At 39.4% G+C, this 26,025-nt stretch overlaps 3 protein-coding genes across 3 annotated transcripts; 2 read left to right on the top strand and 1 right to left on the bottom strand. All coding sequences in view use genetic code 11, as the record gives it.

The window, feature by feature from the left end:
* Positions 1-431: 431 nt before the first annotated feature.
* EGR_03736 (hypothetical protein) lies at positions 432-3,221 on the top strand (the record flags this gene model as incomplete). Its single annotated transcript, XM_024492985.1, has 5 exons — positions 432-484; positions 766-854; positions 1,693-1,815; positions 2,963-3,055; positions 3,106-3,221. 5 exons carry the CDS (start codon positions 432-434, stop codon positions 3,219-3,221), a joined length of 474 nt encoding a protein of 157 aa, XP_024352642.1.
* Positions 3,222-9,043: 5,822 nt separating this feature from the next.
* Positions 9,044-10,846, bottom strand: EGR_03735 (hypothetical protein; the record flags this gene model as incomplete). Its single annotated transcript, XM_024492984.1, has 3 exons — positions 9,044-9,598; positions 10,109-10,409; positions 10,740-10,846. The coding sequence occupies 3 exons, from the start codon at positions 10,844-10,846 to the stop codon at positions 9,044-9,046; spliced, it is 963 nt and encodes a 320-aa protein (XP_024352641.1).
* A 1,088-nt stretch (positions 10,847-11,934) lies between these two features.
* On the top strand, positions 11,935-21,368 carry EGR_03734 (hypothetical protein; the record flags this gene model as incomplete). Its single annotated transcript, XM_024492983.1, has 4 exons — positions 11,935-12,205; positions 12,653-12,759; positions 21,183-21,243; positions 21,286-21,368. The coding sequence occupies 4 exons, from the start codon at positions 11,935-11,937 to the stop codon at positions 21,366-21,368; spliced, it is 522 nt and encodes a 173-aa protein (XP_024352640.1).
* Positions 21,369-26,025: the final 4,657 nt, after the last annotated feature.

Below are 26,025 nucleotides of genomic sequence, written 5' to 3'. Positions count from 1 at the left end.
TTAATCGGATTTCTCTTCACAAGCGCGACAGCTGTTGATGTGAATTCACTCGTCTCAGGCGTTGACCGCAATCAGCCCGCATGTGGTGCGCTCGCTGTGGGTGTCTTGTTCTGTTGTTCCCTTGCTAACATTATCAAGCTTCAAGAAAGTAGGCAGCAGGCACAATTTGCCATTCGTTGTATGGAATGTTAAAGACACGATTTTAGTGTGCCTGATGGTAAAATTATTGGGTTACTTTGAGTAAAGATAATTTTGCATTTCCTCAATATGATGCCTTTTTCCAGACCTTTCGTATCACTTATCTTGATTTATAATCCGGAAATGGAACAAATAAATACGCTTTCCTAAATGTATTTCTAAATGAAATCAAATCCTAACTTATGGCCTAACTTTTACGCTGTCGGAAAATAATGCATCAAAGTAGGTCCTTTATGCTTTTTACTTCCAGAAAGAAGAAATTGAAATTATTAACCAGGGGAGATAAGTGAGGACCGAGTCCGTAGGGGTATTTTGGCGAAAATTTGATCGAACTGATTTGAGCACTAAAGGTGTTGGAATGTTGTTTTAAGTTCATCCAGTATGGAGTAAGAAACCTCAGAACACGCGATTCCACCACAATCATATTGCTGCCACTAAATCAAATCATCATTGAATGTAAGTTCAACATCTGGGTGATTGTAAATCATGGAAATCTGGTGGAACACTCATTCCATAGTCATAAGCACAGATCAGCTAAACAGCATATGTACATTGTGTCTGGAAAAGAATACCAAAAAAATTACGCACTCATGCCTCTGCGTCCATCTGGTTACCACCTTGGCTCATTCATCAAATGAATGTTTACATTTGGTATTGTAAGGTGCTGAATTTCACCTTCCGAATGTCAATTTACGCTGTCTCTCTATGGTGTTCCTGCCCTTTTCGGAACAAGGCAACGCGTCACGGTAATGGCAAGAATAAAAGCTGAAATTTCCATTCTGTTAAGCTACTTAAATGTGGGATGAAAAATTTGCACCCAAATGCTTACATTATGACTAATGATTCTCGGGAAAATGTGATACATTTGAACACTGTATTTGCAGATAAATAATTCTTTATGTGATATATGGATTTTGCAGATTGTTTCAAGGCTGCTCATCTCTGTTGGTAGCTAGATCAAGCGGTGAAATTCAATAACAATTTCTTACAGCGCTTTTCTGTCTTCGTAAATACTTACAAATACGCTGAAGTCCCTACCCCATTTGTATGAAAATGACTCCAGTCCTAAATCCTGTCTTTCTTAAGATCTTCTGGCCATAAGCTTGAAACAGAGTAGCCAAAGGGGCCAAGACTCGAATGCAGAGGGCTTATTACCGACCGGTGTAGTTAGGGTAAAGACGCCGCGTACGCGTGCAGCCAATGACTGTGTGCCGGAGGCCTAAGGCGATTCCAGTCCTGGATAGTTACGGGGCTTCGATTTGCCTTGGCCTTGGAGCGACTATGTGCACTTAAAGTGTGTTCGTGATAGTGGCCAATCGGAGGAACTGAAGGAGAGTGCAAGTTTCGAGACGTTCTAAGATGTGGAAAATTAGGCACAAAAAATAAACTTCTGGAGAAACTTTTCTAGGGTGTGCAGATGTTCCGAACCGAATCTGTCGGATGCGACTTGAGCTTATTTGCTCTCTACAAACTGGTTTTAACTTGTTTTTAAAGCAACAAAAGCTTCTCCTCAAATTCCTTATGTACCATTTGGAAAAAGTGCAACACAAGGATGGAGTTTTATTATGTTGACAGGGAAAGATCCGCCATTCTTGATAGCGAAGAATAATTTTGATGGTATGGCATAAATATATAGCATCAAGTTCTAAAAACAACCCACACTTACGTCAAAAGAAAAGAGAAAATCGTTGGATCTGCTAGACAGGCTCGTTTCACTCTAATTTGTTAACAGTTGTGAAACAAAGGGTTTCAGAGGACACCATGCGTTATTCCTCGCTCCTTTCACCTCATAACTACCCATTGACTAACTGGTTTGTGGCGCGAACTGGCATTTATATCGCAACGTTCATTAAAGCAAACTAATTAATCATTGGGCGCGTCCAATGCTTCAGCCTGCAGCTACCATTTCATTTCCAGAAGTCTATACTTGCTTTGCGAGTGGCGGCTTTTAGATGCAATTGTTTACCTACTGAAAAAAAAGCAAATCCGACATACACCTATCCCTCCGATAAGATATAAGTCGGAAGTGTGCTAGAAATATGACTTCTTGAGAAACAATTTGGATTGGTAAAAGGGTGAATAAGGAGATACCATTCTTAGTCCCACGACGCTTGAAGCCCTTATACCTCATTCTACCGCTAGACGAGGCGATAAGCTGAAGATACTACTCGGTAGCAAGAAGCATGAGACATGTGGAAAGAGGTTTGAGGTCTTGAGCCTCCTTGTCTTCCAATGATTAATGCATTTTGGCAATTTCTCAATAAGATATCCTACTGTCGATTTGTACCCTATCGGGTTGATAGATCACAGTAGGATTTGCTAAATAGCCTTCAACAAATAAGCAAATTCTAACAAACGATTTTTGTCTATAATCTACCACTAATATCCAAAGCCTTTTTAAAATGAATTGGTGCATTCCTTATACGTATTTGAAGAGTAGATAGTGGATCATTCGAGTATACAAAACCGTTTTTTATAATATGTCGATCAGTTAATCAGTGAGTGAGCAAACAATCCAGAGTACACGATGCAACAGCTTTGAGTATTTCCCTGCAATAGGCAAATTACTTATTTAAACCACTTCTTAATGGCACGTTCTCCCATTGCACTATCTCAAAGTACTATACACCAGATTTGAGGAGAAAGGTCAGCAGTTTTTAACAAAGTTAAGCTTTATGCAGTAGGTCATTCCATGATGTGCGAATTTAGAAGAGAAAGAAGGCAGTATAGGTTACAAATAAATGATCACGCATTATTTTACAAGTTCCTACGTCTATGAATGAGTCATTACAGAAAAAGTACTTAAAAAACTGCTCAATTTTTTTTGCTTCACCTGACATTAAGGATTTAAAAAGACGTAACAAGTTTCGTTGACTAAGCCAGTGGAGATTCTCGCTTAAATATCAGAGAAGATGAAATGTGAAATGTTAATAACCAAATACCAAAAAGTAAACAACAGTCGTAAAAGTGTAAAGATAATTAGTTTCTGCGAAAGGCATTCATTTTTATTAAAAACAGTTTAAATGTTGGCAATCAGTAGGTGAAATCGTACATGATTTTTTCTTGCTTACTAACAATAATAGGGTTGATGCGTCATATATGCTTGTGAATTAGAAAAATCTCACTCTTGACGAATGGTTCAAGCTGTCTGCAATACTACAGTGAGTGAGTCATTTGGGTAATACCCGGCGAAGGTTGGGATACAAAAGCTACTTCTCCTTCCAAGCTAAATCAGTTGATCAGTGATTAAACGAACAGTCTAGAATGCACGGCTAACCTTGAAAACTTGCAGGGAAGAAGTTTACTCCACCTAGAGTGCAATTTCCAAATGCAACAATACGAATTACATCCGAGTTTTATGTGACGTTTCATAGTTAGCGATCCTTAAGTCTGTAGGTAAATTAAACTGTGCTTTTTATTCAAAAAAGATGTTTGTTATAAAGAAGGAATTCATTTAACTTGCGCGACTTTAGTCACTTCTGTAATTTTGCCTTTTAGAAAGAAGGTGGATAAGTTGCCCATTTTGACAATTATGTCAAAGAAAATCAAGAGGCAATTTCGTAACTGTTAAAAAGTGTGTGAAGAAGGATTATTTGAATAGCTGGCACTTTTAAAATCCTCTGATTCAAGTAAATAAACTTTTGCAGTAGATAACGTCTCGTTTTCCAAAGAAATGACTAAAATACTTGTTTAAAATGCAACCTTTAGTGGACTGAGTTCTCGTGAAATTCCCTTCGTTAGTATTATAAGGCATCTCAAACAGTATAAATATCCGATTATTAAATAGGAGCTGTACAGTATTCGATAAGGCTCACTACAATGCGACTGTTTATATCTTTAGTCTTCGTCGGTACGGCACCCTTAATTGGGGTCGCAGTTCTATCAATCTTTTACATAACGTTCTCATTAGTTGAGTCGGATGGAGTAGATGGATTTGAATTTACTTCCATGGTTGGCAAAACTTCTCGAAATTCCTGGTTTTGTGATATTTAAAGAAGATGTGGTATGCGGTAGTAAATCGTACTACGCAAAAAAAAAGGATAATTATGCTGATGGGTCACTCAAAGTTATATACTCCATATTTAGGAATGATCTTTCATTGTTGAATAAAAGAAGGGTTCCTAGATGCAGTACACATGCATAAAATAAATATCTGGTCTGCCTTTAGAAGCAATTTATTTCTCTGTAAGTATAATTTCCTTATTTTTCTCCTGGAGACGTCTTGGCCGATTAGGAGGAGCCTTATCAGGTATTAATAGTGTAGAAAGTGCAGGCTTTTATGTTATTCTACCCGCTTTCAGCACTGTCTTCAACTCCTCATTATGCAGTGTTATGTTTCGTCTGCCACAAATTTCCCCGTAAGTTTTAGTCAACAATGCAATCCGAACAATTATTACCATATTAATGTTACCTATAGCATTAAGGTCATCGTATGTCGTAAACTGAGAACTGAGTCCCCATTTCTAATATCCCACCTTCTTTTGCTGTAGTTCGACCATCCAACTTAGACGCCTCTCTTGTGCACCATTTTGGTAGGGCATCTGGCAATTTTAGCAAAGTCGCCATCAAGGTGGATCACACAAATTACAATTTAGCTTTGTTTTAAGCCCATAAACGATGCAGAGCACCAATAACTTAGCCCCGTACTTCCTGGCACAAGGCTAAATCGCAAGAGGCAAAAAATACTCGTCTAATCAAAGGTACTGCTGCGAAAACAATCCATTCTCTTAGATAATTTTCCACTCTCTAGCTGTGACACTTGCATATTACACTCCAACAAGATGGAAAATGATTTAATTGAAAATGGATGGTGTTGCTTAGTTAGCGTTCCCTGTTGAGCTTCACTTGATGTTTTCGTGAGAAGTTAGAAATATAGCCACCTGTTCTGTTTGAAATCAGGCATTTTTTTCCAGATTAAGCAGTTGACCCTCTTACATTCAAAAAGAGAACTTGCGATATGCAAAAGCCACCATGCGTATAAATTAGAACAAGTGACCTACATTCAAGTGAGAAGTCCTTCTTAAAATCCTACTGCTCTGGGCATAAGAAGGCAGCAACACTTTTAACCTTCTATCACATGAAAATACTTCGCTTATTCTCTTAAAAGTTGCGAAATATAATTGGTAGGATGTCGAAATCGGCTAGTGATGAAGAGATTGATAACTGCACCAAATTAAGAGCGTCAATAGTCTAGTAGAAAAATGTTGGATGGACTCGGTTGTTGCCTAATGACTTCAGTCTCCCAAGCGCTTGCTACAGTGAGAAATGAAGGAAAGGCAAGTTTTATTGACAATAGGTGTATTTTTAAGGCAAGATGGTATCTTGGCCCCTCCAGTTACCTTTAGGTACGCCAATAAGCATAGATAAGTACTGACATGAGATGGAGATAAACTGAACGGCACGAGGCCATGATTATAACCGTACCACGGAGGTCCTAGAACGCACATTTTGTTAACCCAATTTGCATAAAACAATAACTTCTTTCCTCTTTAGGATGTCACTCTCACACTCTCTTTCACATTCTCTTCTAAAGTTTAGAAGGGTTTGTTTCTCATTCAAGGTGCGAGTAGTTTTCTTATCCTTAGAGTCTAACTTCATTGTTGCGTTTTGTGGTAGAAGTGGTGGACACTTCAAACCGATTTACAGCATTAATTTGGCCTTTTTAGTGTCAACTTTTTCGAAAACAGCTCTCAAAGTTATATGAGAAGTAGTGCATCGGTATTTCTCCCACACACGCCTCAAACATGGACTACCATGTTTGCGGAGAGGTGGGAGATAGCCTGCTCTTAGGAAGGAACATTCATGCTGAAACATATGTAAGTACTTCTTCAGGATGTCAGGGCTTAGTTACTGCCCTTAATACCAGGATTTAAATTGTTATGGCGATACTTGAGAATGCAATCTCGGAATTGCATTAACTTGTTCACAATGTCGTTCTTTCGCTTGGCTCTTATATAAAGCATTCATTAAAAGGAGAATTTATGCAGTGCCTCATTCCTGAGTGATATTTAGCGGCAAAAGGAAATGCTCTAATCCAAATCTGACTTATATAAGCATTTTTTGGCATCTCCTGTCGATTCTGACCTCAATGGTAAACAGAACTGCTCCTAACCACTGCCGCATTGCAACTTCGCTAATTGGTGCTTTAGCTGCTTCTGACAAGCGGATCAAAAAATCAAAAAAGGTGTTTCGCTTTTCAAAATTTGTGACTAATGTGTTCCTCTTCTCCCTTCTTTTAACATATTTTGTTAAAATCTAAGCCAAATCGTTGCCTATAATTCAAAACCGTAAAATTACCAAACGTTGACAGCACCGCCTTTTTTAAATCCACATTTTTTCAAGGAAATTTATTTTATTACCGGTTCTTGATTCATTTTTTTCACAAAGCCATCGAAATTTATTGGTGTAAATTTGAAACTGCCAATGTAACTATTGTTTGAAATGCTTTCTTCAGTCTAAACGTCTGACGACGAAAGTTGGGTTCGGGGCAGATGGATCTCCTTGCCACATTAAACTAACAAAAGAATGGAACGATTGGAAGTCTATTTCAGACGAATGAATTTCGCTTTTACGCTAACGCTTGCATGCAAATGTTTGGGCCCGTGAAAGTACTAAAAGTTTATGGCAGTTAGACGTGTTTGTGTGGTTTGATAGTAAAAATTAAGTAAACGCCGGAAGGTTTTTGTCATCCAAAACAAACAACCCAGCATTGGAAGCCTACGTTATGATTAAGCTTTTGTTTACCACCTGTCCAGATCATGTCTTGTCAAGAAAATGTGATGGCCGCCACTGCAGATTTGGAGTAATAAAATCAGGAAAATATGGAGCATGCGGATAAGACATCCATTTCTTCCCAAAGTACACATATTCGCACGGCAATTTTATTTACAGTAAGAGGTATGAGGAGGCAGGTGCGAGGCTTTGCGTTGTCCCAACTTTTCACTGATTGTACTCGTTAGGACTGTTTCTCGCCAAACCCTTTTTCTTACACTCCATCGAGTTATGCCGTATCGAGGAGACAGATCTTGGTAGGCATGACTGTTTGTCTTCCAGCCAGTGAACAGTCTCTAACACATAACTGTCTACAATCTATCACAAACCCACAAAACATGTCTACCCTCCTAAGGATGAAGTGGTGGGTGCTTCACATATACGCATTGAATTGCGGCGGGTGTATTTAGAATAGGTATAATCCCATTGTTTCATCACGAACATCCAAAACTGCTGGAATTTTCTGCCGCATAAACCTCTCGCAAGTTCTCTATTATTGAGAGTTGTAAATCAAGTCGTGTTAATATGTAGGCTGCAACAATGGCTTCCTTATAGCATGCTTTTTTGATCTGTCTGATGCTACTGAAAGCGATTAGTACGTCTTGTTATCGCTCCAACTCACCTCGAGGTTGACATCTGAAACTATCAGTAGCAATATTTTGAAAACAAATAAATCATGTGTTAAAGATAAAATAATCCAAACCAGTGGTCAGAAGAAAACTGAATGGCATAAAATTTGCTTTAGGACCTATAACTTCTACTATCTTGCGGCAGCTTTTCATGCGCCTTGGCGGAAAATGTCGATGCTGGATTTGGCGCTCTATCAGTGTGCAGTGGTTTAGTCCATTCTGGCATCCAAACGGGATAGGAATGATGTGGACATCGTCCATATTGTGGTATTGCTCCACCTCGGCCGAAAATTTTATCGACCATTGTCACTAGTCTTGCCTGCTTAGAAAAATCACAGTCATCAAAATCAAGAAATGATTTTACGTTGGAGACGACCGAACGGTCATACATTGTGTCCCTCTATGGCATTGATTTTCGTCCCATCACGTGGTAGTCAGGTAGAGAAAAAATCGTAGTTTTCACTCTTTCTTCTTTTCATTAGTATCCATTCCAACCACACCAATGATCGTAGAACAATCTAAAGTGAAGTCAGAAAAGAATGGCTATGCAACAGTGTGTATTAATTAAAGGACTCAAAAAGGGCTGCACAATTTCACAGCGTGAAAAACTGAGAATTATAAGGCTGACCCTCCTGAAAGGGGAACCCAAATTTGCAGACGACCTGTCCTCCAAAACAGGGTCTACTTTGCAAAGTTCCTGATGTATCTCAGGAGCCTTCTTGTTGTAATGTGCTTCTACCATGGTAAAGATAGTGCCAAAAATTTTGTCCCAATAACGTATTACACTCTCCTTTTTGTTTTTGTCACCTCCAGATGACATATAGGCCTAAGAATTTACCTCACACATGGCCGAAATTGCAAAAGTTCTGTATAGTATGGAGAAACGCGTGTGATGAGCGATAAGCAATCGACACGGGAGAGGCTTCTGACTCCTGGATTTGGTGAAACGGCAATTTTTCTTTATTTGAAAATCTGAAGCTGGCAGACTGTTTCTAGAACCACCGCAATGCACTAGTCCACACCAGCCATTTGTAGTATTCCTTGCAGAGACCATAGCAGAGTTAGTTTTAATGTACGTTTTGATAGAGGGCTTAACTTTTGAATCAAATCTTGATGAGAAATTAGTCATCCTACCTCCTGGTTCCCCACTGATCTGTTCTTGAGGTCCGCTAGACAGTGGATTATTGATCGCAGAAGTTGATTTGTGCGTCCCGGATGGTGTGAATAAAAATTCACAAGTTTTATAGAACTGATTCTTGATACCGACGATCCACTTTCCCATTCTTCTAAAATTCTATCCCACTATAGGTCATCGACTGATGGAACAGACTAATCTCCAGGTACTGAAATATGCAATATGCCAGAGGTAATTAGTTTAGACTTTGTTAATTTGCTTTTAGGCTCTTCTCTTTAACTTTGAGGTGTGTTTAAAGAGGGAATACGGGTCAAGTTTTAGACATTGCGGCGGAAAGTGTAGTCAGTGCGCCAGGTTCAATTCTTGTAAGTTTAAGCCGATGAGATGATTGACTACCTCTGGCTTTGTCTCCATCCTTTTGTATTATTTTCACTGGTACAATGTTGACTACTTCGCTAAAATTGTTTGATTCGACGGAAGAATTTACGGATGAATTTCTGAACAATTTTTCAGTCTCTACTTTGGCTAGTTTGTAATCAGCCTCTTTGTCGTCATCTGAAATATCAATCATCATGTCGATATCGACTAGTCCACTAAAATCATTCATTTCGAATGTAGAATTTCTTACGGTTGATACTTTGAGAGATCTTAATGATGTAACACCTTTTGTTGATGCGCACTTAACTCCTTCCTCTGACATTGTGCGTCCTGTTTCAGAATTAGCTTCTAAATTACTACTCACCATAGATATCACTGTGTTTCTTGTAGAGGGTGTGCATGGTACGTCAACTTCCGTTTTGGGGCAGTTACTATTGCCTTCAGAAATCCTATTTATTGAATCCTCGTTACGTTCTATGATACAGTTCTGGCCTAATAAATTATTTGCTTTATTCATGTGGGTTAAAAACACAGAAGAGTTTCTCGGAACTGATATGGAGGTTTCAGCAACCGTGTCGGTTCCCAATTTTTTAAAATCACCAATTTTGCCAGCATTAGGATTCCCTGAACGGTTAGATTCTTTCAAACGGATTATAATTACTGGAGAACTTGTTGGGCGCATCATGGAAGGTACTTCAGGTACGTCGTTATCAGAAGCAGTTCCAGAAATCCCACGTGCTGATCCCTCCCTGAATTGTTCGAATTGATTCGATCTTATCGACTTTATCAAACCGTTCGGGCCGACCAAAATCATAGTAGAGTTTTTAGGAGCTGCGATGAGAGGAGTTTCTAATTTTTCACTGTTCATGATTATTTTAGCGGATCTGCAGGCCGAATCCTCATTGCCTTTTATTAAATGGATTGACTTGTCTAGATAATTCAAATATTTGGGTAATTTTGAAGCAGGGGACTCTGATATATCGCATTGAATACTCACTAATGAAAGTATACATTCTGATTCCTCAAAGCCTTCTACATTATTGTTTACCATTTCATTACCAGTTGATACCTTGAAGCTGTTCAAGTGACGTGCAGAATTCCTAGTAGAGGGAACACTAGTCGATCCTTCCAAAACGGTGACTTCTGATAGCGGGCAGTAAATTCCTTCATTTAAAATCTGACGCACTGCTTCTTCGTTAATGTCCTTATCGTCGCTAATCATTGCAATCTCCACTGATTTATTACGGCCTTCTAGTTCTTCTGAACGACGGTTTAACCTTATGGAACCAACGGGATTGCTGGAGGAAACCGATGGATCCTAAGGCACGGGTATAGAACATTTATCGGAATTTGGCGATTCTGCTAAGTCATACTGAATTCCCCCCGTTGAAATTCTACATTCGACTTCTCTGCTGACATTCTGACTGTTGCCCAACATAGTAGTATCTACTGATTTAATGTGATGAGAAAAATTTTTGGTTGTTAAAGCATTTGAAGTCCGAGCCAATCCTGAATCTTGAAATTCTGAGTCACTTGTGTATCGTCTCAGTGTTTTGGAACGGACAGTCTAATTCTTGGAAGCTAATGTATCAGGTGGAGCAGATCTGGGAGACTCCAAGATATCGCACCGAATTCCCTCATCTGAAATTCGACACTCAGCCATCCCATTAGTGGCTTCGTTGTGGCTCTCAATTACGATCCCAGATGACCTATTCGAATGGGCAATTTTATGCATCTCTGAATTTTTTGAAGTTTTTGTCTTTTTAATAGCCCTACTTTCTACTTCTTCTGGGTACCCATCTAATCTAGAAGCATTGATTGGTCCATTTTCTGGAACCGATAGGGACGGCTAAATATGTTTACTGGGTTTTGTAAGGCTGCACTGAATCCAGTGGGATGATTTGTATTTTCCTGTATCCATGGGACCTGGGTCATTGCCAAACATCGGGATGTCAATAGACTGTTCTGAATATTTTGACAATGGTGAACTATTTTGCAATTTTATCATGAACGCTTTTGAGCTATTGACCTCCGTAGCACTTTTTGATATCGATTTCTATTGAGATGCATTCGAACCCCTCCTTTAAAATTCGACATTCTGTTTTATCAATTTCGTCTAGACTTATGTGGCTTAACCTTGTAAAATCATTATTTTCCGAACTGCTACAATCGTCCTCTGATATTAAAATATCGTAATCTTCTTCTGGATTCATTGCTGAAGTAATGAGAACTTTTAAATGACTTTTATCCCGCGAGGCGAGGTAGGACCTTGTAGACATCACATTCTTTGTTTGATATTCTATGCTCCTCTCTGTCTTTGATTTCCCAATTTTTACTACTCTTCGTAATGTTGATAGATTTATTTAGGTCAATTAAAGGAACAAGCGTGTTTTAGGTGGTTCTGAATTATCAATTTCCAAAATGTAGCATTAAATTCCCAACGATGTCGCCCTGTATCTAGAAATTGGGCACATTCTAGGAGGCAGCGATCCTTCCGCCATTGTGGTCCACATGGATCACTACTTGCCCTTGAAACTACATCTTTGCAATTCAGCCTTTCACATCCAGAGTAACATTTTTGCAGTTGGCAGTTCATCTTCGGTGCTTTTTTTCTTACCTCATTTCCTGGGTTGAGGATTCACAGAGATTAACAGGTTTTAATGGACAATACTTTGTTATTGGCCTCTCTAGAGGTAAAAAAACAAGACTATATCTATCGATTACTGTCACACACAATTTTGAAGGTCACGTGGAAGGGTAGCTGCCATTTTCCTCCCTCTTTCTAAAATGGACAGCTTTAAAAATGTGTCATATTCAGTCAGGATGAAAAACTCTTCGTTTCTTCGAAAGAAACATGCGTATCCTGCCTCTATAGTGATTGAAGTGAAAAATGAGGAGAGGGAAAAGGATAAGATGCCGGACTATATGGAAGAATCGAAATCTCAGAAGAAAGTAATTCGACAAAAACGGAAGATGAAAGCGGATATCACTCTCAACATTGGTATCTATAACCTACCGGAAGATGTCGTGCGAGGTGGTACGATGTCGAGAAACGATAGTACAGTTCTGAAGATCTCGGAACCCTTCTACTTGAGTGAGTTTGGACATGAACCACGAATTTGCGGTTTACATCCATGTCAATACCCCAAGAAGAAAAATTTTAATGAAAATGAATTAGAATCTTTATTCAAAGGTGGGTTTCAAGTTAAGACACTAAAATTGCTCTCCCTACAATCTTCAAGATCCGAACAGGAGGAAGATTCTTCAGGGTTAGCGACTATTCAAGTAACAGCTTCCCTTTCAGCTGAAGTTTCGCCATTATTGAGACTAGTCGGTCCTATTCTCGCCAACCATCTAAGGTGCCCAGTTGAGGCACTGGAACGAGCAGGTCGCAAGAAAGAAGGCTTTGATGAAATTCTTTCGCGTTTAGCCGCAATTCTCAGTCATAAAACCATTTTATGTGACTTCTTTGGTATTCCAAGGGAGAGGAGTCCCCAAAGCAGTACACAATCCTATTCAACCCATCCATCTTTTCCTCCAGCACCAGAATCGAACCTCTTTAAGTTGAATTCTGATTCTAATACATCATTGCACTCACCCGAGTTAGTTCGTCCTTCAGTGCTTGAATGCAGTTTTCCCAATGCTAACGTATGTGAATTTAACTATCCATTACACCAACCACCTTACCCTTCTACAGCAGAACCAGATTTTCGTCCTTGCTAAAGCGTTTCAGAATGGTTGTATAGCAAGCATAAATTTTGTTAACATTGTTGTGGTGTATCTTGTCACTGATGATCTTTGTAATAAATTTTAAAATTGAATGCCATTAAATTTTATAGCAATATGCATCCTAATGCGCCAAAATTCAGCAACGTTATAACAAATATGAGTTTTTTAATGGTAAAGCTAGTGAGCCTTTATACTTTGGGGATTTTTTACAGATTTTATATTTCTGCTACCTTTCTAAAAGTAGAATGAGGTAAACAGATAGATGGATATGCTCACCAGTCCATCGACATTGTTTTCTCCCACCTTAGTATTGTTCCAACTCTCCCAGCTTTAAACTGAAATCAGCAGTCTTAAAAGGTCCTTCTCACTAAAACTAGAGAATTGAAGTAGATATGATCTTTTTCTAAAAAGTGGCTTGATTTCTGAATTTAAGGCTAATCCACCTTTTTGGATTGAAAGCAATGTGCTATTTTTCGAAATTATCTGGAAAGGTCCTAAAATTTCCAGACCACAAACGATTACCTTAATTTAATAACAAGTTTAATCCCTTTATATCCATATACTGAGTAATTTTCGAGTTGAATAGTAATTGAGTAAAATAGTAATGCTTAGTATGATCCATTAATCTCTACATTTGGTTAGAGTGGAAATCTCAACTGGAAAATACGCTACTTTTCCATATTTCAATAGCAAGTTTAACTGTTCGAATCTAAAAAACGTCAATTTGGGTTAAAGCGGAACTTTTACATATTGCAGCACTAACGTCATCCCTGTAAAAAGAAAGCGTATTACTAATATCCAAAGGAGTCAGAAGAGAAGTGGCATAAGCGGAAGACCATTTCCTTAAGTGAAAGCACAATCTACTGCAAATAAAGATCCCTCGTAGTTAGGGCGAAAATTAAAAAGAGAATTGCATTCATAATGTAAAGCATTTTTAATCAGTATATTATTGTAGCAATGTGCCCATTTTTAGGGTATTGTTACTACCATTTAGTTAAAAGAGTCTCTTATAAATTGCATTTCCCAGTACATAGTGAGAGTGGGCGATTTCTACGAATAAGGGTAGAATACTACCGGGGATGTTGGGATCACGTATAGAAGAGGTACTTTAAGGGCTCTGATACCGAGGCCAAACCAATACTATGATTACACGTGATTAAGGCTACCCAGTGCCTTCAGTATTCTTCACTAACCAGTCAGCTGTCATATACGCACGCTGCGTACTGCCTTCCTCACTCCCTCACGTCATTAAATAAATTAATCCAACTAGGGGCTCGGGAGGATCAAAGCTTAAGCGCATAAACATTGGTTTTTGGCACACAGCCATCTTTAAGAATCAAAAACGAGGACTTCTGAATCTTATCTATTGGTTAGAACTGCCATTACCAAACCACTACTAGATATCGCGTCACTAATGTAAAATCCTTTAACAGATGATTTCTTGCATCGAGCTTCTGTTCTCGAGTTGCCTAATTCTCCCTTTGATTAACAAATCACCGAACATATGTCACAACATCCCAGTTACTTAGCACCTATTCACCTTCTTTAATTTAGCAAGACCCATTTTAGGAAAATTGGCCAGCCAGGAGGATGAAATTGTATTTGGCAACGTGGGGGGTCCTCTGGAACCACTGTGGTGGTGGTGGCGGTGGTGGTGTGCGTAGTAGTGATGGCAGCGGCCCTCTGTTGGCATTACATTAGTAGAAAGACGCTGGAACCCGGCAGTGAGCAGGTCAAATATAACCACCCTGACAGGCAGTTGCAGCTGTTAAATAATTGTAGTGGAAAGGGCTTGGGTTCGTTTTCTAACCAACTGACAGCATCGGTATTATGACACCCGTAAAACACATTTACAACTTTCCTTATACCGTATGTACCTATGAAAAGGATTTAACTTTGGGTCCTACTAAAGCTATTTGTAGCTCTCTTTTACGCATATATCTCGAGAGCCCACAGTGTGATGCACAAGTGTGCGATCTTTGAGTATAAAATCATCCTTTCCGCCACAAACAAAGTGTTCATTCAAGAGCAATTTAAATAAGTCTATCGGTACAAATCTCTTTACTGAGCGCATTAACATTTTTTCAGTTTAAACCCTTACCTATTAAATGCTAGTTAAATCGGGTGAACGTGGTGGGAGCTACTCTCTTCTATGAGCCGAGCTTAACGCGGTAGTCCTCAGTCCTTCCTTTCACTTAGCACTGATAATAATCGACTAGAAAACTAGGCTATTTAAGTGAGTTAGTATTCAAGGCTGTTATTGCTCCCCATTTCATGTTTAGAGACAAAACATTTTGTAAAGGCATAAGCAAAGCTGCCCTGTTTGTTTGAAAAGGAGTTATAACGAATAACACTTTCTAGAAACTTCCTGCAGCTATTTTCTTTTATTATAAAGAAAACTTGTTGAAATTCTCCGCTTACCTGCCTACCGCATCTTACTACTTACATCTACAAGTCTTCCATATAACACCGACTCATATTCAAGACACTAGTCGCCAAACTGACGGCCATCTCTTTGCATTTCTGGATTGATTTATTATGCAAAAAGTAGTTATAAGATAGCAAAATAATAATGATTTACTTATCTTCAGTTCCACCCATGTACGACTAGCAAAGGTTATACGAGCTGAGTGCAACCAGGCAGATTGGTCTCTGCGGCTGTTGGGAACGTGATGAAGGAACTCAATACATAAATCTTCCAACAGCTCCTTAAAGGATTTTTTGAAATTATTTGATTCTAGTGGCACTTCAGGTGTTGCATACTTTCTTGCAGAGCACAAGATTTAAATGATCAGTATGCGTCGACGTATCTTCGCTAACCCGCCATTTGTGAGTCTACTGCACGTCTGCTATAATGTTTGGGTTTTGGTATCTGGTCATCATTTTTACAATTTTGGATGAATTTAGCCTACCATGTCAGACAGGCTGTGACGCCCCTGTCCTCTGTGAAAATAACAGTAAGACGCTTCATTGGGAAAGGTTTAATGGTCTCGGCCAGAAGAGTCGAGTCTATAGGATGAAAAGCAGCATAGGCTATTTAAAAGACCACCGTTTTGTTTAAGAGCTACCTACCTATCTGTCTACCTCTTTACACAACCCCTTACATGGGGAACGGGTAAGGGGAGCAGTGGAGTGGCATATATCTAGCCGCCCACAGGCTCTGGGCATCACTGACAAGCCCTAACTGTGTAAGAGACCTGCCAAGGTATCCAACCATCACATCTGCAGTTCGCGTGGAAGGCAAACATTACTAATTAGGCAAGTTGGCGAGTGTATACTAATTTTTAAGCACTTGTATGCCCTAGATGCTAAGAAAAAATCCAATTTCCTCATCTTCACATGATCGGAATAGGAGCGAGAAAGGGAGTCATAGAAAGCGTAAATAATAATTCTTCTAGCATGCATTTGGTAATGAGGAGGTAGCAAAGTGATGGTGCGATATATATATGCAGTAAATTTAGAAGGTGATCGTACATTGATTTATTCTGATTGTCAATCTTTAGATGGTAATAAGAGTAGAAGTCGTCATGATTGAGAAAAATACAAGCAGAAATATTCTTTAATGGGCTTCAGAAGTTTTGCATTAAATTATTGATAGAGCATTTAGAGGTGTTTTGTGCGGTGGCAGAACAACGCATTATTGACCATGGTGATGAATTTGTTCAGAGACAGACGCATCAAGCCCTGCGATATCAATACTGGATTGTGGCGAAAGGAACTTCCAGTAATATTTGGTGTGATCGACAATAAAATGATTGGCTTACATTTTTAATTGGAGGTCTTGAAGCCTACCGAGCAAGCAAACTTCATCCAATTACATAAAAAAACATGCAAAAAGGACCAACTTGTTTTGTTACTTTTATCACGCCCTTTATATAAACGTGCCGTGCATTTAATTTCGTTAGCCAACTGCCGGATGATTGTCTTGTGATGGGAGATGGCATTGTGATTTAGTATTGTAGCCCTCATTATGCGAACTGGCGCATCATTGGTTGAGTCCAAACTGTCTCACTACTCGCCTAAAACTTGTAAAGAACTTTTTGCATCTGCGACCCGTCCACTAGACACAGGTTAACTCAAAAGTGTGCGAGAGAAAGTCATTATTGGTAAATGGAGTGGGAGGAATTTGGTGTTATCATTCTCCCAGGATCACATGATCCTGTGACTCACACTGCCATTAAACTTGCCTATGATGAGAAGACATGCCATTTAAGATGTAATGGAAGTAGACAGGTAGTACTTCTGCATCCTCATCCACATTCTCGTCTTGTCTTTCCTGCGAATCAATTCACCTAGTCACGGCATACTTCATAGTACGAATTGCGTCATGGAATCCCAGTGGTGTAGCGGTACAGAAAGGTACTCGCAAATCAGTATTTGATTAGGTATTGAATACTTGTTAGAAGGTTCATGATAAATTCGTAACGTTTAGTGATGTGCAAAGAAAATGATTGATGGACACATCCGGTCATCTCAAACCACGAGTTTATCGCAAACTCAATTAGCCATGGTGGTGAAGGTGAGGCATCATCTGAAAGCTGAAGCCTTTTAAACCGCTACACGTTTACTGCCAGCTATCTATTCTATCGGTTAAAGGCATGGTTATAACATTTGCACTGCCACAAGGAAAAGACCCCATGTCAGATAGCGACTTCACAACACGCGGAACATGCTGTGATTTTCGTCATTTTTTTCTTTGCACAACCAAATTAATCCCATGTGTTTGGCGAATGATTTATGCGGTAGACCACCATGTATTTTACTTTGGGCAAAGATAGTGAAAAAGGTAATTAAACTCGGCAGCTGCGCGTATTTTCGCCTTGTTAATAGGATGGACTTTTTGAAAATTCCGCTCGTCCCTGCATATGTCCGATAGATTAGGTAACTTGCTACGTCTAAGTGTTTCTTTTGATGAATAGCTAATATTTAACAACTTATTCGGAAGTGTCACGAGAAAAGTGGTATATTTATCAAATCTGAGACTCATAAATTAAATGTGGACAATGTTCAAGTTAAACGGGGACCTTTGATCGCTCAAAAAAGATGCATCCGGGAAAATATCTGTTTATCGGCTCACCCACCACTTCTCACTCTCAGGCAAAGAAATTTTGGTTATCAAAGGAGTTTTTGTCTCTTGCGTATCTTTACGACAGGTCGCCAACTTGAACAGCTCTAAAGCTTGTTACTAATGAAAGTGGATGCAATCCATTTTCTTAGTCGACCTCTAGGAGGTGTAGATGTAAACCAATCGCTTCGTTGTCACTCACGCCAAATATCACCGAGAAATCCTCTCGACACGCATTTATTTCGCCATCTAGAGCTTCATTGCTAGCATAAATGAAATATTCTCTCTACTTATTGCAACGCGGTTATCTTCGAGTGGATTCCGGGTAATAGCTCGATCTACCATCCCTACCACTACCTTCACAAATAATCTACAAGAAATTCTTCAAAAAATTTCCATAGCCTTTAAAAAAGGTAGGTTTTCATCACGCCAATTTGATTCAACTGACATTTGACGTGCAAAGGTTCAAAATGAACGAAAAAAGTTCGAGAACACATTCTAGAATATCGTATTTCTACACTATCACAAGTCTATCCCAACCGGAAAAATCGAGAGATGAAATTGCGGAAGGGTGAGGTCCTTAATGTTAAGAAAGCGAGTATGCTGGAAGTATGGCATGCACATAAGTGCCTTCAAGGTGGGTGGCTGAAATTTTCCGGCTGGTTATGTTTCGCACAAATTTATAGTAGTATGAATGACCTTGACCTTGCAGTGAACATCAGTACATGCCAAGTTTATTTTTAAGTCATATGCTCCAATGGGAACTCAAAGAGAGTGTAAATGGTGTAATTCAACTCCCGAACAGAAACTTTTGGGATACTAAAGAGAGAATTTTTTCTGGAATTGTTAATAACCCTACCAGGTATTGGGACTTAAATAATCTTCCCGTTCATATATTATTGAAAAAGAATAATTTGAAGCACGATCTAAAAAACTTAAACTCCATAGAAAGTTATTAATTGGCCTCTCGCAGGTCTGGCCACAAAAAACGAGAGCTGTCATAAATAGGTGAGCTCGTATAAACGTAATGGCTGGAAGTAATGTTGATTCGAAGGAGACGATATAAGAGGCATTTTCACCAGTGGATCATCAGGACAGTGAACAATGTGTTCCTCTTCACCTTTTACGGGGATTAACCAACAAATTGCTTATATGTAATATGCATGAAAGCAGGTTCATCACCAGCGTCACATATTCATGACCGCCTTCTCAGGTCCCAGGGCCACAAACATGTGCGGCATGTGCAAATCGTTTCGCAACCAAATTGGTCATTCTGAAAAGTTGCTTATTTTGCTCCGAATATTATCAGTCAGTTTTACAAAGAGTAATGACAAGTGGTGTCATATTACTGGAGTTGTCTACAATCCTAGAAAAATTTTAATGTTCCGATATTCCAGAAGTTCTCTTTTGCGCCACTAATTCCGACCATTCTGGAGCATTTTCAATGTCCGTGCCCTCGATCACTCTCTCCTAATTGGTCAATATAACATGGGGCAAATTTTAACAGAAGGCCATGCATGAAAGTGGTGACAGCTAGCATATGTCGGTAACCCATCACCTCGGCCAGTAGGCCCGTACCCATACTCTTGCCTTACTCAGACGTGCCAGTAATCAAGACTACTGTTTTGAAGTCTCTTTATTTGTCCTAAAGTCTCCACAGGGTTTCGTCTTTAAACTATTTACATGGCAGATTTGTAGATATGAAGAAAAAAGAGCCCCTCTGTAGCTAGTTAAAATGTAGCTTATTTTGTCAAATTTTCAAACAACCTGGAAATGCACAAATTGATGTCGGGGCTTGCATTTTTTTTTTGCCTTAGCTAATGAACAATCCGTCCACTGAACTAGTTACGAATCACACAGATAACACTGACTTGTTACTGCCTCAAAATGTATCCAGTCAATTTTTTCACAAAGGAACTTTTTAGAAAAGAAATAAAATCCGATACCAATAGGGGTCATTTATGATTCTTTGGTGTAGATACATCAACTCATTTTATGGATATTGGGCTTAATGAATTCACTAATGGAAGGGTTCAATGAATGCAGAAGAAATTTAATACCGTCGTGCAGATAAACTGGAGCCTTGAAAGCACGGATGACTGGAACTCAGAACTAAATGCATTCTATCACCTTACCTTCATTTGTAAAGTTCAATAAATTGTTCAAAAGGCCTCACTACGATTGACCCTTAAGTTAAATGGAGAATTTGGTGTTTACGTGAGAAAGCAAACTTAAAATCTTGGAAAGAGCAAGCATTTGGATAACATCTACCAAGAGTGCAAATACATTTTTCGACATAGCTAAAAGACTTAAAGACAGTCTGCTTTACTTCAATACTCTATAAAATTACTGATTTTTGTACTTTTTGGATGGATGTGTCGCCACAGAAGTGTTCATCTCCTGTACTGTACTTCTGCGATAGGCCACTTACGCGCTGATTAATCAATTGAGATCTGGCTGGCTTTCTACGTCCTGCACTGTAGACTAGGCAGCCCTACCACCGGAATTTTGCAGTGATAGACGTGTGGTTGCGTGTTTAAAATGCCTACACCAAACATAGCAGCTACTGGTGTACTTAAAGTCGCTTGTATGAATGGATAGTCACAGGTTCGGCTTTTACGTTTCCTTTCGCAAATACATCATCACATAGTTTCATGCATAAGCGTGTGTTATCATTTGTGTCTAAGCTAGAGTGGCTTGCAAAATGTGCGCCAGCCATTACGAGTGTTACTGGGGTGTGTATAAGCGCAACCGCGGTGACATCCCTTCTCACGATGTCGAAAAAGTACTCGCTTGACCTAAACGTGATTCACAGAGGGTACTTTATTAAAAAGTAGATTCGCGTTGGATAAATTAATCCTCAACCAGGTCTTACCCATCCTATGTAGTAATTGCGCATTGCCCCCTACTAACGGATTAGAAAAGCACCTCTCCTTTTTTCTAGTCAAGAAGCAGACAAGTGTTCACTGTATTTCTCACGGGTGGAATGAAAAGCAGTCTACTCTCGATGCTATATTATAGGGTTAATAAGGTCAACTTGGTAAGGAGATTGAGATATGGGGGAATGCGTGTAGCCACTGGAAAAATGTCGGGTCAATCAGCGACCAATTGCAGCCATTAATCAGTGCCCCAATGAAGTCTAATTAGAATCTCACATGCACAAACATGTGAATCGCAAGATGCATATTTATGAGAACTTGAACAGGAGACATGGGAGAGGATTATTTATACGTCTCTCTCCGTCCCTTCCTCCCTCCTCCACCTTGTTACCCTTTAGAAAGATGGACGTTTGGGCTACAGAGCCCAGGGCATTACTGCAGATGCAACAGCGCATACTGGTGGGTGTAGGCACGAAGATGTCATGACATTATGATACATAGTTGGTCCTGGTGGTCCTCATGGTTACGCTTCTTCGTCACCTATCATGATATATTTGGGCGCTTTCAAACCGCCAGTGACGTAGGACTGATGATAATACATTGATTTTTTATTGAGATTAGAAGAAAATTGATTCAAAAGTCAGTGAAACATCTACTGGATTTCCAAAGGTTATTCATTTATGCGGAAATGGTTGAATAGCTTAGAAGTGCGCAAGGTCGGTCAATGCGATACCGAAATATCGATGCACAGACAGCCAAAGCAGTAGGAATAGTTTTCAGTCATACAGAGGGAGGTTTATGAAGGAATGTGGTACAGCTGTGAGCAAAAAAGCTTATTATTTATTTGCACAAAAGAACCGATAACCAAGTCTGTGTGAAGTCAAGAGTGATTCATGCCAAACCAGGGCATTTAGTTTTGCAGCTATAAAATAGGCATGCCATAGTGATGGCATTACACGGAGTAGTAAATGCCAAATGTGTCTAATTCCTACTCATAATTGCTGACGGGTGTCATGATCCAGTCCATTCATGTCATCATCAGTTAAGAAACAGTAGATAGTGACCAAAATAGGAAGTGGGAGGAAGACAAGGGCCTTTTTTACATTGATGGGACCCTAATTCACATATTGGTAAGATCTTCTAGGCGATGTAAAAATGTTTTAAGGACTGCTGTGCCCTTGTTAGAGATGATCCCAACGCTAAGCAGTCTCTCTTGTGAACACCCAGCATGTGGAATGCTTGCTCCCGGCCCCCTGATCAAGTCATATTCTTTCACAAACTAGCCCAAGGAATGAATCTTTTTCTGGATGGATGGTGAGCATAATCATTTATGTGTGTTTGCACACTAGGCGACCTAGGATGGATAGGCCGTGTTGGCAACTATTTTTGAAAGAAGGCTGCATTTCAGGTGCTAACTAAACTCTAGATGAATAATATGAGTGGGACGGAATGACGCATCAAATGTAGGCTGGGTGGAGTGGGTATGATTCAAGTTTAACCAGCTTCCAAGGCTACAGAGGCTTCTTCCCAACTTTTCCGTATAGCAGTTGGGGAAGATGCGACATTCCACGGCAGAACAACGCAGCGCTCACAACTAAGTGGTTTAAATTACGTAATCTGATTGTGGTGGTGAACCAATCAAGACTGATGCAGCACGTAAAGGTGAGAATATCCGCTATTCTTGATAGCAATGAAGGATTATGTGTTGCTGTTGATATATTTAAGTACTTGGAAAAGTATTTACTGAAATCTTCAGCAATGCCGGATGTAAAATGACGACGAATTGATTGATTTACATCTACATCGACTTGGAGCGAAAGTCGTGGAGGCTAAAAAGTGGATCTCACCTATTTACTTCAACATCAGATGACTGATAACGTGCCCTGCATCTTGGATCGTTTGCTCACTGGCAGACTGGTTGATTGACGTGTAATGAGAGATAGCATTTGTGATCGTATAGTGTAGCATTCATTAGGCGAATCAATGTATCATTTTCTACGCTCAGACCATCAGCAGCCTCCCCATCCACCACCCACTTGTAAGCTACGTGCTGTGTTTATTTTGTATGCGTGTAATGCACTGGGAATTGTCCACTTTCCTAAGGGGAAAGTTTCCGTTATGGCTGAGATCTATCTACTCAATAGGGTACAGCTGGTTTGATTCCGAACTATGAGAGAAGGGTTTTCTTTTGGGAAAAGGTCAGGACTAATAAACCGAAGGAAAGAAAGCGCCATCTATATTGTTTCATGGTTACGCAAGACCCTATGTCACATACCACCGCCATATTCACTCTTGAGAAGATATACGCTTTGGGACCCAGTGGGGTGGAAGAGAACTACTACCTCATTCTCTATATTCCTCTTACAATGCCTTCTTCTACTCCCAATGCTAATTCCCACTTTTAGCAACAATATTCCACATTTACATGACCAAATGCAAACTACAACCTGCGGTAGAAAAAGAGATGGCCAAAGTTGAGCTTTCTTTCTTCTAAGGGCAAAGTGTTTAATAAAACGTGGGTTTTAACCCCGTTGTCATTTGAACCTGATTTAGTATTTAAAGATGTGCAGTCCTCTTCATCTAGTTTACTTGGAAAGTACTTGAGCGGAGAGCCAAATTTAGTGATCTAAATGCGGAGGCTGAAAAGCTCACTACCCCATTGACTGCTCTTTTCTCTTGAAAAATCCGTCAGGTTCCACTCCGGAGACGGTGCCTCTTATTTGCATGTTTTTCGTGGGAAGTGGTTGCATGATAGGACAGTTTTTAATGTGATACAAATAAAACTGACCACAAAATCGACAGTTGTGTGCGTATGTTTGTGTTTCTTTGGCTGTGCGATTGAAATCCAAGTAGTGTCTCCACACGTAAAATCGCCTAACCCAGAAGCGGACAGTCACACACAGAGTGAGAGTGCGCGTGTCTCTAATGGGCGAGAGGCAGGTGTCTGGCTAAAACCACACACATAAAACCAGACAGTTTTAAACCTGGTGAGAAGACTCTGTGGGTGGTTAGTGTGTTGTATTCACATGGTAACCAAGCCAAACAGAATGATAGACGATTTTGGGGACGTGAAAACTTGTGGTTGATGTGCCACTTCTAGATCCTTCTGCCTGTCTGGTAGTCTGTTTGACTTACCACCTTTGAGGTAAAATGTTTATCATATTTATTCATAATTATGGACATTTATCTCTTTTTTTAGTTCTGCTCACATGTCAGACCAAATGCTCAGATTAAATGTCATCTTTATAACTCTCTTTAATTAAGCGCTGAAGAAGATGCTTGAGAAATAACATACTAAGAAATCTGATAAAATCTGCTTTAAAAGATATTTCACCAGCTTGTCAACTAGGTTGATTCATCTACATAACTAGTTTGTCGATTAATTGCTCTTTGATTCGCTCTTGAGGAGTAAATTAGAATGAAGATGTTCCGCAAACTTTTAGATCGGCTGACATGTTTATTTCTAATAAATGTGGATTAGGAAAAAAAGGTGCCCTTTATTTATCTAATTTTCAAAGATAGTGCTTTTACCAAGTTTGGATCTCTGGTATTTTGTAAACCGAACCTGAAGGGGTAAGTTTTACCGGAAAAAATGCAGCCATTTAACAATCCGACTGAAAAAGCAATCACTCCCATCTCTGAGGCACAAAGCAAACTCCAAGTCAAAATGATGTAATAATTGTTATTTTCAGTCAAAGTGATTAATAGCCGGAGACGCGCATAGCATCTGCAAGGGCGTGCAAGCGTGTGGAGCCATTTGGAATTTGGTCGTCCGATGATTGGTTCACCCGAACGGCCGTAACTTTTGCGCACCTATTTAAAATGCCTCGGGCAACAATGCTGAGACCAGAACTAGCTGTCATGGTAGTTAAGTTAGTCTCAATAGTTTTAACCTGTCTGGTTCTGGAATTGATTCTTTTTGCCTCTCCATCGACATCAGCTTACATGATTACGCCACAGGGATATCAATCCGATCAATCGCAAATTGTCTACAAGATGCCCCGACGGCATTCCAGTGAGTACCAGCGCTAAGTGGACCAAATTATTTAATTATCTTTCAAAATATTCATGAAATCTTGTTTATTTGATGCCTTAATCGGTATTTTTGCTATCGTTGAAGCTCCATTTCTCTATAAATATATTTGATAATGGCCATACAGTATCTAATTTAGACGCCTAGGCAACTGGACTCAACACAGGTAACCAATGCTCTAGTTACAATGACGTCAAGTTGAACCTGATCTTTTAAAGCTTAAGTCCTCAGAGTATTCTTAGTATTTCCTGCCTCGGGAAGGACAAAGAATCGTTTCCATGTGATTAGCGAATCAACGAAGCTCCTCCCTGAGTTATAGGAATTATGAAATGACGTATTTCCACCCACTTCTTTTACAGAAGTGTGATCTTCTAGACAAAATTTTGCGACAACTTACGCGATCGCACAGCAGTTCTGCCTCTTTAATTCAACACTATTTCCCGTCGCTATAGATTTTTGCCTTTCAGCTACCTTACTTTAGCACATTTTAGAGACCAATATCGCCTACCAGCTCGGAGCTTCTCTGCAAATTAATCCAACAGCATTCCCTTCTTGATCTACTTTGAGCTATTGAACTATTGCATTGATTTGACAACAAAGTAAACCTCTTCATCCTCAATATTTTACAAAAAGTGAAGAAGATGCAAAATTTGAAAGACTACCAGCAAATTGAAACAATATTTGGAAGTGAAAGCCTTTCTAAGATTGTGTTGGTGTTGTTGCAGTGCTAAAACAGAGCCGATATGAATTAAGTAGATATTAAAATTTGCTTCGCGATAAGACATTATTGTGTTCCGTTCCCGTACTTCCTTTAGCAAGTCGCAACTTTTTGAAATTGCAAAAATACCCACAGGCACTTATTTCTGAAAAGGATTTCAATTGTTTATTGACCTCACGTAAAATGCTTACTAGGTAAGTGTGAAATGTTCGAGTTTTTATACAAGTAAGAACCTGTCCGGACGAAATTCAAAACACCCACATAAAAATGGCGACATTCCCAGTAAATCCAATAAACAGCCATTGTGAATGGAAGTCTTCTAGGTAATATGCACAATGTCTTAAAATGCTTATTTATTTAATTCCTATTTCCTCACCCAGCAAAGTTCAAAGTGTTCGCGGAATGTCGTCGTGATTGCGCTGGAAAGTGCAATCACAGTCTCTATGCCTACCTAGCAAATAAGGTAATTTCTGTCCTTTTTTATTGGTTA

This window comes from Echinococcus granulosus (genome assembly GCF_000524195.1).
Source record: "Echinococcus granulosus chromosome Unknown EG_S00020, whole genome shotgun sequence".
Taxonomy (NCBI): Eukaryota; Metazoa; Platyhelminthes; class Cestoda; order Cyclophyllidea; family Taeniidae; genus Echinococcus; species Echinococcus granulosus.
Note: the sequence above shows the minus strand (reverse complement) of the source record. Positions and strands in the feature narration are given on the sequence as shown.